The sequence below is a fragment of the Equus przewalskii genome, chromosome 6 (genome assembly GCF_037783145.1).
Source record: "Equus przewalskii isolate Varuska chromosome 6, EquPr2, whole genome shotgun sequence".
In the NCBI taxonomy this organism is placed as follows: Eukaryota; Metazoa; Chordata; class Mammalia; order Perissodactyla; family Equidae; genus Equus; species Equus przewalskii.
In genome coordinates, this window is record NC_091836.1 from 79,981,260 (window position 1) to 79,995,339 (window position 14,080).

At 52.0% G+C, this 14,080-nt stretch overlaps 1 protein-coding gene and 1 long non-coding RNA gene across 13 annotated transcripts in view; one reads left to right on the top strand and one right to left on the bottom strand.

Moving 5' to 3' along the window:
- The window catches only part of IRAG1 (inositol 1,4,5-triphosphate receptor associated 1), a 132,273-nt gene that overhangs the window by 76,735 nt on the left and 41,458 nt on the right, over positions 1 to 14,080 (bottom strand). For 8 of the 12 annotated variants that reach the window (XM_070626338.1, XM_070626332.1, XM_070626336.1 and 5 more), the window contains one exon: positions 133 to 290. The exons of the other annotated variants lie outside the window; for them this stretch is intronic. In XM_070626338.1, the coding sequence (XP_070482439.1) occupies positions 133 to 201 (69 nt within the window). In that variant the 5' untranslated portion in view covers positions 202 to 290. The remainder of the gene's footprint in view (positions 1 to 132; positions 291 to 14,080) is intronic. 12 annotated transcript variants of the gene reach the window in all.
- Positions 7,426 to 8,793, top strand: LOC139084211 (uncharacterized). The gene is made up of 2 exons (XR_011541615.1): positions 7,426 to 7,557; positions 8,426 to 8,793. It is a non-coding gene; the product is annotated as an uncharacterized lncRNA (long non-coding RNA).

The window sequence follows — 14,080 nt, forward strand, 5'->3', positions numbered from 1 at the left end:
CCTTCCCCGGGCGCCCACCACAGCCCGCACAGGCTGTGGGCACAACCTCTGGCCAGGCCAGGCAGTGGGGCCTGAGCCCAGGGTGCTTGGCTGGCCCCGGCCGGGCTAGCTGCAGGGAGGGGGGGCACTTACTTGGCCGGCAGGGCTCTGGGCTGCCTGTGGCTCTCCAGGGGGCTCCTCGTCCTCGGGAATGTGGGGCATGGCAGCCTCCTGGCGGGAGTGGCCGCGTGTGCCCGGAACCTCCGCTGCGTCAGCCCCAAAGATGCTCCGGGAGGCCTGGGCTCCGCAGGCTGAGGAGACGCCAAAAGGACAAGTCAAATCGGCTCCCATCCCTGACCCCAGCTGGATTCCATTTCCAGGAGCCACGAGCTGCAGAGAGAGCCTGCTTGAGTTTGCATCAACACGGGGGTCGGAACAGGCGTGCAGGGGACATTTGGAATGACATTTCCTCCTGCTCTCTGGCTCTGTTGACAAAGTCAGAAGTGACCTTAGAGATTTTGCATCTAATTTGGTCCTTACAGTAAACACAGCTATCCCAGAAGGGAGAAAAGTGCTTCGAGCTCCTCAAGGCCACAGCTCATGGAGGACACGCCATTGGGATCAAACGTATGCGTGAGTACATTTATTGAGCACCTGCTGGATGCCGGGCACTACCCTAGGAGCATCACCAACATCGCCTAGTTCAGCCTTCACGACATTAACGTTCACATTTTACAGATGAGAGAACGGCTACAGAGAGCGGCAGCCACTTGCCCAAATCGCACTAGGAACGAAGCATTTGACTCCAGATCTTCCTGCTTCTGAGGCCAGGGCTCCTTCCGCTCTGCCCCGCAGCCGTCTCTGGTGGGGGAGGGTGGGGGGAAGGTGCTTCCTGACTTCCCGCCCCACAGCTTGCCTCACATCCTTCAGCAGCAATTCTGAGCCCAACGACGGGGCTCTCTCACTAGGGGACAGGCCTCGCTGGGCCCGTCAGCCCTGCTAAAGCCACGACTCTGGAGGCACAGGTAGGACAGACCCTGTGGCCGTGCGCAGGGCTCCCTCGCCAGGCTGATCCCATGCCCGTGGGCTGGCAGCCTTGAGGCCTGGCCAGGATTGACCTCGATCAGTACAATCTCATCCGTGTCACCACAGTGAACAGCTCAGGGATAGACAACAGATCCAGCCTCAGCCCATGAGCACACGACAGTGTTCTGAGACCCAGAAGGTTCCTCTTGTTCTGGGTGGCGCAGCGTGCAGCCGCTGCCATTCTGCCTCCATGAGGAAGGCCAGCCTGAGGGTGGAACCGACCCACACAGAGGGAGGCAGAGTCAAGAGACCTGCAGACAAACGAAGCTGGAGCCCGGATCAAAGTTCACCTGCAGCCTGAACTCTTTCGGAACCAGCCAGTTACACAAACAACTAAATCTCTTTGTGTTTAAGTCAATTTGGGTGGGGTCTACTTGTAACTACAAACTTGTAACTGCTAACAGCTCTTTCGTATGTCTTGCCAGTCTAGAGGTCCGGGACAGTGATCTCTCCAACAGACCCAGCCAAGGGCTCTGGCTCCCCCGCTTCCTCTTAGCAAAGGAGACAGGTGATGCGAGCTCTCCATCCAGAGAGGCGGCACAGCGAGGGGAGAGAGCACAGGCTTGGAACCAGGTACCCGGGTTTGAGTCCCCACTCTGCCCCTCACTGGCTGTGTGGCCTTCAACGCGGACCTCACCTCCGAGCCTTCATTTCCCTGTCAGCGATAAGAATGCCTCCACTGCAGGATCCTTCAGATGATGAAATGAGATGACGCGCCCAGCACGGAGCAGGTGCTCACAGCAGCCAGTGCATAGAGGTCTGCGGCCCAGGAAGGCTGCCTGGAGTCCAGAGGGCTCTGCCTGGCCTCCTCCCACTCCCAAACTCCTCCAGGTGCCCTTGCCCTAGCCACTGGGGGAAGCCCGCAGGGACCTGCAGGACCAAGAACCGCCAATCTTGACCTTCAGAGGTTCCTTGAAGGAGCTGCTCTGCTGGACGGCAGAGGAAAACCACCCGACACAGATGTCATCCTCAGAGCTGGTCCTCAGCCGCAGCCAGGAGGCTGCTGGGACACACAGGAGAATGAAGGGCGCTGCCATTTACTGAGTCCCTACTGAGCTTTTTGGATGAATCTCCTGGGTGTCCACTATGAATCAGACCCCTCGTCGGCTCTAGCCAACAAATACTGGATTTTGTATTTGCTGCTTTGCTATTTAAAGAACTAGAGAATTTTAGCCCCCGGGTTGGTCATTGTAACCACCATCTTGACTTTTGTCACTCTCTGTGGTGGAACAGTTGGGGTGACCCCTGCTGGTCAGCTCGAGGAACCTCGTCTCAAGTAGACTAGCCATGAACTGAGGCATTCATTCATTCATTCATTCGCCACAGACACTCATTTACACTTCCCCCCTGCAGGCCCTGTGCTGGGTGCTGGTGGCGTAAGGATGATGAGGACGTGGTCTTGGGCCTCGAGAAGCGCGGAGTCTAGTAGTGGGAGGCAGTTGGCAAACAGTATAATGGGGTAAATACTTTGAAAGTGAGAAGATGCAGGATCCCAGAAAAGGGTCCTTAACTATGGAAGCTATGACAGGTGGGATACAGTTTTAGTGAAGATTCCATGTTACAATCAGTGTTTGAGCTGAGCCACGAACACTCAAATGCTGAATGGACTGTCTAAACAGAAGAGCTGGAGTCCTGGAGGGCAGGGAGATACGATTTTAGCCTGGCTCTTGGGAATGAGAGCTATGGGGCCAGGGCATGCTGTGGCTCCCACCCTAAATGTATGAATAAACTGAGCATCCAGTTTGCCCAAAGATGAGCTCCATGATTAATTTCTATCACCTTCACTTGGACTTCAGCAGCAGTGACATCAGTGGTCAAAGTATTTGATAACAAAGGTTGAGGGGTGGAAAAGAGTATCCACAATCCCCAGTTCCACTAGGGAAATAGGCTACACTGCCCAAGAAACCTCTTAAAATGATGTGTGATGTATGTGCAGGTCCTGGCTGTCTTAATAGGAGTATGATTCGTAAAACATGGGAGGTGACAGTTCCACTTTTCCTTTACGTCTTAATCTATACAAAGTGTATTGTGCTCTGCAGGTTAACAAAGATTTAGACAAATGAACCATGTTCAAAAAAGGGGAAGCAGGAGGCAGGGAGACAAGAATTTGCGTTTCAAGAACTAAAGACCTTTAGCCTGGAGAAGAGAAGGTGCAGGGAGGAATAAAACCTCTTGTCGGATATTTGGAAGCCATTCATGTAGTTCTGTTGTCCCCAAAGGATGGAGGACCACCAATGGCTGAAAGGTCAAATGAAAGCAAGGGAAAACTTTCTAGTGGTTGGAACCATCTGAAGATGGGCTGCTCCTTAAGGTAGTGAGCTCCCCATTCCAGGGAGAGTTCCAGCAAAGGCTGGGGCAAGGGTCACAGGATTCCCAACCCACTTCAGGGGCTTTTTCCAACTCTGGAAGTCCCTAAAATCCTGGACTCTTCCTGGTCACAACGAACCACGGACTTGATGGTCCCATCCCGTAGGATCCTGCGATCCTAGGATTCCAAAGTCGCATCAGAGAATCTCTCCCTTTCCTCTGCCTCTCGCTCCTCCAGAAAGACCGGGAGTCAGTCCCTGGGCCGGAAAGCAGAGCGAAACAGAAGCGGGGCAAGACAGCCAAGCACCAAGAGGTGCGAGCTGCCGCAGGAAGCCGCAGAGTGGAGGCCGGCTGCGGCCCCACCCTGGACGAGGCCGGACTGCTGCCCCCTCGGAGGGGCCCTGCGCCCCGCCTGCCGAGGCCATTCCCACGCTGCTCGGCCCTGTTTCCTTTCTCTCCCATCCATTCTTATAAACTCGCGGCTTAAAATAGCAAGGTAGCAGCGGCGGCCCTCCCCCGGGGTGACATCTGGGTTCCGCCGGAGCTCGTGGGCACGCGGACCTCGCATCCATCACGGCGAAGTTTAGAACACAATCTCCAGGAAGCGGTGATCTAGAGCACCGGCCATAAAAGGAAAAAATATTCAGAAACGTTTGGTCTCCCGGCGGCTCCTTCTTTAATCCATTTTCAAGGCCCTTCTTGCTGCCTCTCCAGCCTGGTCAGTGAGGGGTAGGTGGGTCATTGCCAAGAGCCAATCAGCTCTTTGGACGCTACTCACTCTGCCCCCCCCCGCCCCGCCCCGCCCCCCACTAGTGCTTGAGCATAACCTGGCCCATTTCACAGGAAGGAAAACTGAGGTGCAGAGGAGAGACGCGACCTGATTGGGTCCAGTTACCTTTGTACCTGGTGCAAATCATCTAAGAGCCTCTGCTCAGATAACTACCCAGTCATTGGTGTAACTGAAGGTTGAAAGTCTCTAACCCATATTTAAGTATTTTATCTGCCCCTGGCCATGCTCACGAAGAAAAGCAAAGGAATATACTTTTCTTCATTCTTTCATTCATTAGATATTCCTAGGTTGCCTGCTGAGTATCAGACACTATGCTGGATGCATTTCAAGTGCTATCTTATTTAACCCCCATGAGATGGGTTTTATTGTTTCCATTTTATATATTAAGGAACTAAGGATCAGAGAGGTTCAGCAACTTGCTTGAGATCACACAGCGAAGAAGTGGCAGGCCAAGGATTATAAACCAGGCTAGTCTGATTCCAAGCCCCATCATCCTTCCCCTCTTCTGCTCAGCCTCCTCCACCAGGAGTTCTGCCCCAGCGCAGCAGCAGGACCCAGCATGAGGACCCGCCCCACAGCAGAGGACTGGAGTGTGCATTCCCAGTGGGGATAAGCATGGTGGTGGGGCGGAAGCAGCAGGCTGTCAGGCCAGGGGTTTTATGAGGACACGAGAGGGTCCCACAGTTTGAGGCTGCGTGACCCCCACCGTGGGGTGGCAAATCCAACCATTCATCTGCTGGTCCATCCACTTACCCACTCACCTTCTGACTCCTCCATTCCCACAACTGTCCATTAGTGTGTCCACCCAACCTTTCACCCCAGGAAGTCCCACACTTGTTGGGTCCACAGCACAGGCTCCGCCGGTGGGAACAGCTGCTGTAGGCCCCGTGGGCCCTGGGGAGAGGGTGCTCTGACAGTGGCCGTACAAGCACAGGCATGCCCACCCACAGCTGGTGGAACACCTCCATCCTGCAGCCCTCAGCAGGCGGTGCCTACCTGTGGGGGCCGCCTATGACCCAGCAAGCACGGGGGCCCCCATCAGGAGTCATGATTTAGAAAGGGCCTGTACAGAGACCCCTGCCTCCAGCGCTCTCAGCAGCCCTGTGAGATGGGTAACTAAGTACTATTATTATCAATGTGATGATCAGGCCCGTTTCACACATGAGGAAACAGAGGCCCCGAGACTTGCCAGAAATCAGACGGCCCGTGAAGGGCAGTGCCCAGAGCCAGCCGCAGGTCTGTCTGACTCCCCAGCGCCTCGCAGGGCTGAACCAAGCGCTTCCTGGGTGTTGTTCTTGGCAAGCAGTGGCTTCTGGCCACGGCCCCAAGGGTGCCTCTCCCAGAGCCTTGTGACCAGTCCCGAAGAAACCAAGGGCCCTCCGACACCACAGTGTCCCAGGGGCACGGCCTGCCAGCTGAGCGGCTCTCACATTCTCTGTTCATCCCTGAAGGTCGGGAAAGAGCCACAGGCCCTTCTGGGAAGCAATGGGTTAACCCAGACTCCACTGACCTTTCTGGAATGACTCAGAATTCTCAGAAGGGAGTTTTTTTTGTTCTTCCAGCTTTGAATTTTTGCTTTCATTTTAGCAACACAAAGAATTTGAAAGAGATTAGCTTGCTATTAATACCACTGGTCTATCTCTAGATGAAGAATTCGGATGGACGGAATCGTTTGGCATGACTGCACACACATCTCTCTCACTGCCTCTGCAAATTCTGGGGATGACAGCCAGTCCCACCCCCTGCTTCCATCTTACCGGCCCAGATGGGCGCACGGACTTGCTCAAAGCCACACCTGTGAGTGAGGCGCCGTCAGAGAAGGTCCCAGAGCCCCTGCTCCGCCGTCGCTTCTGGCCCCTTATTTGAAGGGTTCGCTTGTAGTAAGTCATAAGCAAACGGTCTGTGCATCCTGCTCGTCCTTCCTTTCACGGCTCCACATGGGGAGACGATGCTCCCTGCTCCCTGCGCTCACCCGGGGCAGTCCTGGACACACTGGGAAAGACTCAGTCTTCAGAGGTCAGCTCGAAGTGCTGAGAGGCACCTCTGTGGTTCCCTGGGCCTGGTCAACTGCAGAGCTGGGTCCTGTACCCCACAAGCGAGCCCCATGGCGTCCACCTCAGGACAGCCCCATCCTGCTTCCTAACCTTGGGATGCTGGGGAGACTTCGGAGCTGGCAGATTGGGTTCCAATTCTCCCTCTGCCTCTTTCTTGCTGGATTAGTCTCTCCTGGCCTCAGTTTCCTCATCTGTAAAATGGAGGTAAGAGCACCCATCTTTTAGGGTTGTGGAAAGGATTAAATTAGGAAATACATGCAAGGTGCTGGCAGATAGTCTGTACTCTATGAGTTCCTTTCTCATTCTCTGAGAAGGACAGCTGAGTCCTCTCAGCCACGGTGTCATCAAAACCCAACCAAGGCCCTGAGAGTCTGGTGTTCATCCTGGCAGCAGAGACCCCGGCTTTGTCTTTTGCAAGTAAAGGAGACACGGTCCTGGCCTGGCTAGGGCTTCTCCTATGTACTGACAAATAGATAAAAGACCATCAGACAGATGGGAACTAAGCCCATGGGGGCCATAAGGTCTGGGGATGCTGACATTCCCTCCGCTGTTGTGGGGCCAGTGGTGGCAGGCGGTGGGTTCAGAGAGAGAGGGCACAGCACTGCGATCAGCCCAGATACGCTGTCGTCTGTCCCAGGTGTGGGCTGTAGTCATCCCAAGTCTGAGCTTCGGTCAGTCCCAGGGGAGCAAGGGTGGGGTACAGCAGGCGAGAAGGAAGAAGGGGAGGATGAGGGACCGGAAGGGACTTTCCCAATGACTTCTTGCCCTCAACACAACGCCTCTGGTCCAGGGGCTGGGAGCACAGAGACAGAGGCCTAATGGTGCTTCGGTGAGGCTGGCCCTGAGTACTCCCCCCTCAACACGCCCTGGGCTCTGCACCCTCTGGCCACTGCTCTAGTCCTGAGGATCTCTCACAGGCTCTGTTGGCTGGGGGGGGGCCTCCCTCTCCTGATTCAGAACCATTTTAGCCCTGGGAGTGAGCCAGCGTCTGCTCAGACCAGTGCCAGGGCCACGTCCAGGTGGAGAGCCTGGCCCAGCTCCCAGAGGAAGAGTGCAGGAGTCCGCGCAGTGCTGCACAACGCTGGGGGCACGGGATGGATGGCAACCCAGGCCCCTCACATCTCCTCTCCCCTCATTGCCCTTGGCCTCAGGCAAGGAACAGCAAGGCCATTCTGTGGGCCCTGCCTTGTTGGGGGGGGGAGGGGGGGGGTGGACTGTAGCAGCAGGAGGCAGAGAAAAGGGAGCCATCTCTGTCTTCCTCGTCTCAAAGGGCCAGCCCTTAGGGAAATGAAAGTGCGCAGGGCAGAGGAAAAAGATTTGGGAAAAAACACCTAAGTAAGGGTAAGTGTCCCCCCACCCAAGACTAGTAACAATTCTGGGGCGAGGGAGGGACAGGCGAGGCGGAGGAGAAGCAACGGAGTGTAGCCTCTGGTGAGTGCTCAGAAAGGTGCCTGTGGCCCGCTTCCCTGCGCAGGTGGAGAAAGATCCCTGAATCTGCGAGCAGAGAGGTCTTAGGCTTCCACTTCCCAGACAACCTGGAGGAGAAGACCCCAAAGACAGGAAATGGCTATTTGGCATGACTCTTAGCTGAGGCCTTTAGACATCCTCCCAGGATTCCTCACATCCCCTGGGGTGGGGCCAGGGCAGGGCGAGTGAGCACAATAATTTCTGCGCACCCCAGAGCGGAGAGTTGCCAGACCTGAAGCTGCCTTGAGAAGGCTGATTCGGAGGTTACCTACTGACAGGAGCGAGAGAAAGCATGATGGACGTCTTGTCAAATGCTGGCCAGGACAGACGACATTAGGCACCAGGGCGCCCCGACTCTCCCATGCTGGGGAAGACCCTTGGATCTTAGAAGCTGCTCTGGAGGAAGAGGAGGGTTGGAGAAACCCTGAAATGCCTGGGACCCAGTTCTACACCCCATGAAAAATGGTCAAGCCAGGGCCAGACCTCCACCCACCCCAACCGGCCACCCCCTGGTCCTGACAGGAAGTCAGCCAGAACATTTCCCCAGGTTTCCTTTCCAGCTTGTTCGTTTCAGCAATTCTTTTTTAAAAATAAACCCACTTGAAAAATTTTTTCTTCTTGGAAATATGTGCAATTGCTCAATGGGAGGCAGTTCAAAGGCACTGGGAACAGGAGACAAGGATCCCAGCCTCCCATTTATCTCCTCGCAGAAATAAATCTTGCCCCGTTCTCTTTGTTCCAGGCCACCAGCAGCCTCTTCCTTGAGTCACCCACTCCAGGGTGACATGAGTCGTCGTCCTGGGGTCAAGGACCTCAGGCGTTCCCGGGTCTGCGAGGCTGACCAGGGCACTGAAGGGCCATCAAGAAGAATGGAAGACCGGGAGCTGCCTCCCAGGTCCTGGGGCTGGTTCTGCCCTCCCCGGCGTGTGACCTCGGGAGTCACTGAGCCCGTCTGAGAAGGAGGTGAACTTCTAGACCCTTCCAACTTGTACTTTGTCGGAGCTTCTCCAGTGGTGTGCAAATTGTCAAGAATTTTGCCAGCTGGTTGTTAAACTCAGACATCATTAAAAATGAAATTACATTAAAAACAAAGGAAACCAATACCCAAAATAACCACATCGTAATTATTTTACTATTTTTACTCATGAGATGACTTACGCCTATGGTATCCGTGTGGTGAGACACTATATAATGAGGTGCTACTGTGGAGTTGGAAAATGTTCGGTTCGGAGCTTGAAATTGATCATGATGCATTTATGCCACAGAAATCCGCAAGCGCTACACATGGAGGCCTTTTCCACCCAGAGAGCCGGCTGTTAAACACTTAGCAGCACAGCCCTGAGCCTCTGGACCCTGCCCCTCACCCCTGCCGGTGCAGAAGGAACACAGGCGCCTTTAGCATCACCCACGATGGCGCAGCTACGGAGACGTGACTGCCAGTTGCCTTTGCACTACTCATCCTCCGCGCACCGTGGGCCCCTCGCATCCCCCGCATCCCAAACACAGCCCCTTCTTCCCTCCCCAAGCCCACCCCTCCCACGCCGCCCTCCGCCCTCCGCCCTCCGCCCTCCGCCCTCGTGATTGGCGCTGAGTTATAACCCGGAAGTCATCATGACTCCTCCCTCTTCGCCAGGCCCTGATCATTCGGGTGGACTCCGAGTCCCATCAATCCTCATTCAGACATGTCTGGATCGCTTGCCTCCTTCCTGCGGCCACCGCCCCTGCCCCGGCTATGGGTGACCTGAGTCACTGCAAGAATCTCAGATGTTTCCTTATGTCTGCTCTGGCCCCTTCCAACCACCTTCCGCAAGATGCCAGAGCAGTCTCTCCAAAACATAAACTGGATCATCCTTCCCCTTTTTAAAACCTCTGAGGACTGCCTTTTCCATGGGACCAGTCCTGAGTCAAGATCCCCGCCCCTCACTCCGGCCTCCTCTCCTATTTCTGCATTCATACACCTGATGCTCCAACCACGCTTGACCAACAGTCAACCTCCAGACACGCCCTGCTTTCTCGTGCCCTTTGCGCATATCCTCTTCCCTATGCCTGGGCTGCCTTTCATCCTCTTTCTATACCTGACGAACTCCTATTCATCCTTCAAGACCCACTTCAAATATCCCCTCCTTCATAAACCCATTCCTCCTCTTCACCTCAGAAAAAGTTATTCTCTGTATTAGTTTCCTGTGGCTGCTGTAGCAAGTTACCACAAACTTGGTTTCTTAAAACAACACAAGTTTGTTATCTGGCAGTTCTGGAGGTCAGAAGTCCCAAATCAGTCTCAGTGGGCTAAAGTCAGTATCAGCAGGGCTGTGTTCCTTCTGCAGGCTCTAAGGGGGAAGCCGTTTCCTTGCTTTTCCAGCTTCTGGAGGCTGCCTACATTGCTTGGCTGGTGGTGCTTTCTCTGTCTTCAAAGCCAGCAATGCAGCATCTTTTCTCCTGCCTGACCTCTGCTTCCATCCTCGGATTTCCTTACTGTCTGACTTTGTCCTGCCTCCTTCTTATAAGGACCCTTGGGGTTACATCGAGCCCGTGCAGATAATCCACGATGATCTCCCGATCGAAGGATCCTTGATTTAATCATGTCTGCAAAGGTCCTTTTTCCATTTAAGGGAACATTCTCACAGGCTCCAGGGACAGAGACATCTTGGTGGGGGGCAGGGGAGGATTATTCAGTCTACTACACTTCTCTATTCAGCCAGAGCGCTTTGCACAGACTTCACCTCAGCTGGAATTTAAGTACCTCGACAGCAGGGACTATACCTTATTCATATTTATATGGATATTTTAATAATTAGTCATATTTTTATGACCCACATGCAGTACAGTGTCAAACACAGAATGTCCACTCACCATTGAATTAATTAACGAGTGAAGCCATATCGTAAAACACAGATTAAGAAGGCTTTGCTTTAATCGGCAGCCAGCTTCTGTGAAAACAGGATTCCTGCGGGGGTGGCAAATTCAAATCCTTCACGGCGCAGACAGGTGAGATGAAGGCCCACCATCACGCCATCACGGGGTGTGGCAGACCAGAGAGTACAGGCGCCATCTAACGGGGACAGTTACTATTCAATTTTGGGGTCATGAGAAAATACCAGTCTTTGTTGGCCAGATGTCCCAATTTTTCAAGAAAAGCCAAATCCCAGATGTTTAAGTATGAAATCCTCCAATTTCTAAATGTCAAATCTAATTCAAAAATTTAGGGAAACACAGCACAGCCCAAACAAACACATCCCTGGTAAGATTCTGTCTGCAGCCACCAGTTGCCTCCTCTGATTTACATCTGGAGAAAATGTTCCTCTGGGCTTTTTCTGCTAAATCACCTAATTCAAATCAAGTCTAATAAGCAGGGCCAACTATGAGCACTGTCTGAGGCCAGGGAGCTAAGCAGAGATTGGCCCTCCCTGAAGACTGATGATTCCCCACCCCGCCCGTTCCCTGGGTGGGTTGCCATACTCTGCGTATCTCCTTGCTGTCGGGGCTCTGAGGATGTGGCTCTTCACCTGGCTGTGGCCTCATTCCTTCATAGGAGGCCACGCCCTGCGCCATGCAGAGGCATCACACCAGGCCAGTGGCCGTGCCTCAGGCAACGTCATCAGTTCAAACCCAGCCAGGCTTGGCGGCAAGCATGAGGTGAGGTACCCCAAGAACAGCTGGGATTGGGGCATGAAAGAGACCAGGTTCCAGCCCTGATCTGGCCCTTACAGCTCAGCGACCCTCGACAAGTCATGAACTTCTCTGGGATCAGGCTGTTGCTTGTAAGATGGGGTTAAGATACTTCTCTCAAAGTGTGGCTATGAGGGGCTGGCTCCATGGCCGAGTGGTTAAGTTCGTGCGCTCCGCTGCAGCAGCCCAGGGTTCGGATCCTGGGCGCGGACATGGCACTGCTCGTCAGGCCACATTGAGGCAGCGTCCCACATCCCACAACTAGAAGGACCTGCAACTAAGATATACAACTATGTACGGCGGGGTTGGGAAGATAAAGCAGAAAAAAAAAAAAAAGAAGATTGGCAACGGTTGTTAGCTCAGGTGCCAATCTTTAAGGAAAAAAAAAGTGTGGCTATGAGATTTAAATAAAATAAGACATGCAACGTATCCAGCACCTGGTAAACGCTCAGTGAGTGTTCCTTTATTTGCCTCGGAGAAAGAGAATATTGTTAACACAAGTCACTTGTGCTTCACGCAACAGAGGACGTCGCTTACAACCTCAGTACGCTCCTTTCCGTGCACTTCACACAGCTTGGTTTTCTGTTTTTCCAGCCCACGGCAGATAAAAAGCAGTAAGAAGGGACAACTGACGGCAGAAAGGAAGCAGCCACACTCGAGAGGGCTGATGCAGGCACTCCGTTTGGCAGCTTGGCACGGACTCGGGCCATTCCGTCTCGGCACATCTTCCTAGACACCTTCCTGGCCACTGAGCTCAGCGCTGGTTTACAGCCCAGCCCCAAAGCTGCCGAGCGTGAATGTGGCAAAACTCCGATGCTGGCTTCTCGGAGAAGTCAGAAAGCAAGATCCACTTCAGAACATTTCCATCCGAGATGGTTAAAATGCATACGGTTTTGATACTTTAGACATCATCCTTGTTGTTCATAGTGTATTGATGGGGGGAAAACAAGTATTCTCCTTTCATTTAAAAGTCTTTATATTTTTATCTATCTACATTTTATGTGAAATATATGTAGATAGATATATGGCTATGTCTGTCCATGGAGATGGGGGGAGGGAAGTCAAGGAGGTTAAAACCCAAATGTTAAAAGCGGTTATCTTCAAGTGGAATTATGAATAAACTCAATTTAACATCTTTTAAATATTTACGTCTATATTTTTCCATTTTTTTCCACGAACAGCATGACGTACTTGCATAATAAATAATGGAATTGTTAAAGGAAAAAGTCTCTTTTGTGTCCTAGAAGTTACTTAAAGAGAACAGCTGATGCCTGATGATCACGAGTTCCTTAGGCATCTATAGTCTTCTTTTCAGCATGTGCAGGTTGAGGCTCTGAGCCTTCCTGCGGAATTTCCTGTCTAGAATTCCCTGGCCAATTCTTGTCTCATCCTTTAATACTCAGTTCAAATGTCACTTCCACTGGGAGGCTTGCCCTGACTTTCCCCTCTGATACCCCTTTTCCGAGCTCTGTGTTCTCCCTTGCCTCTTGGCTCTTTGCTTTGTCTTGTAATCATTTGTTTACTGGACCAGCAGTTCTCAACCTTTTTGCTACCCAGTCCCTGTAAGGTATGTGGCAAGTTTCTATGATGAGGCTCCCCTGTCAGGCACACTATCCCCTCCAACCACTCCTTCTCCCTGGCCAGCCACACTTTGTTAAAAATCATGTCCTATTGCAAATCATATATCCAATAAGGGATTAATGTCCAAAATATATAAAGAAGACATACAACTCAATAACAAGGAAACAAGCAACCCAATCCAAAAATGGGCAGAGGATCTGAACGGACATTTTTCCAGAGAAGAAATACAGATGGCCAACAGGCACATGAAAAGATATTCAACATCACTAAATACTAGGGAAATGCAAATCAAAAGTACAATATCACCTCATGCCTGTCAGAATGGCTGTAATTAAAAAGACAAGAAATAACAAGTGTTGGGGAGGATGTGGAGCAAAAGGAACCTTCATGCACTGCTGGTGGGAATGCAAACTAGTGCAGCCACTATGGAAAACAGTATGGAGATTTCTCAAAAAATTAAAAATAGATGTACCATATGATCCAGCTATCCCACTACTGGATATTTATCTAAAGAACACAAAAACACTAATTCAGAAAGACATATGCACCCCTATGTTCATCGCAACATTATTCACAATAGCCAAGACTTGGAAGCAACTTAACTGTCCATCAAAGGACAAATGGATAAAGAAGATGTGGTATATATACACAATGGAATACTACTCAGCCATGAAAAAGACAAAATCTTGCCATTTGCCACAACATGGATGGACATTGAGGGTATTATGCTAAGTGAAATGAGCCAGATGGAGAAAGACAATTACAGTGTGACTTCACTCATATGTGGTAGATAAACAAACAAAGAAACCGTAGATACAGAGAACAGACTGGTGGTTACCAGAGAGGAAGGAGGTCGGGGGAGGGCAAAAGGTGCAAAGGGGCACAAGTGTACAGTGATGGATGGCAGCTAGACTTCTGGTGGTGAACATGATGCAGTTATACAGAAATTGAAATGCAATGATGTACAGTTGAAATTTATATAATGTTATTAACCAATGTGATCTCAATAAAGAAAAAAATGTATGTGTATTTATATAAAAGAATCATGTCCTAGACGGTGGGTTCCCTGATGGCAGGGCCAGCGTGGAATTCACCTCTGAGGGTTTCTTGAATAGATGAATAAGTGAATGAACGAGTGAGTGAGTGAGTG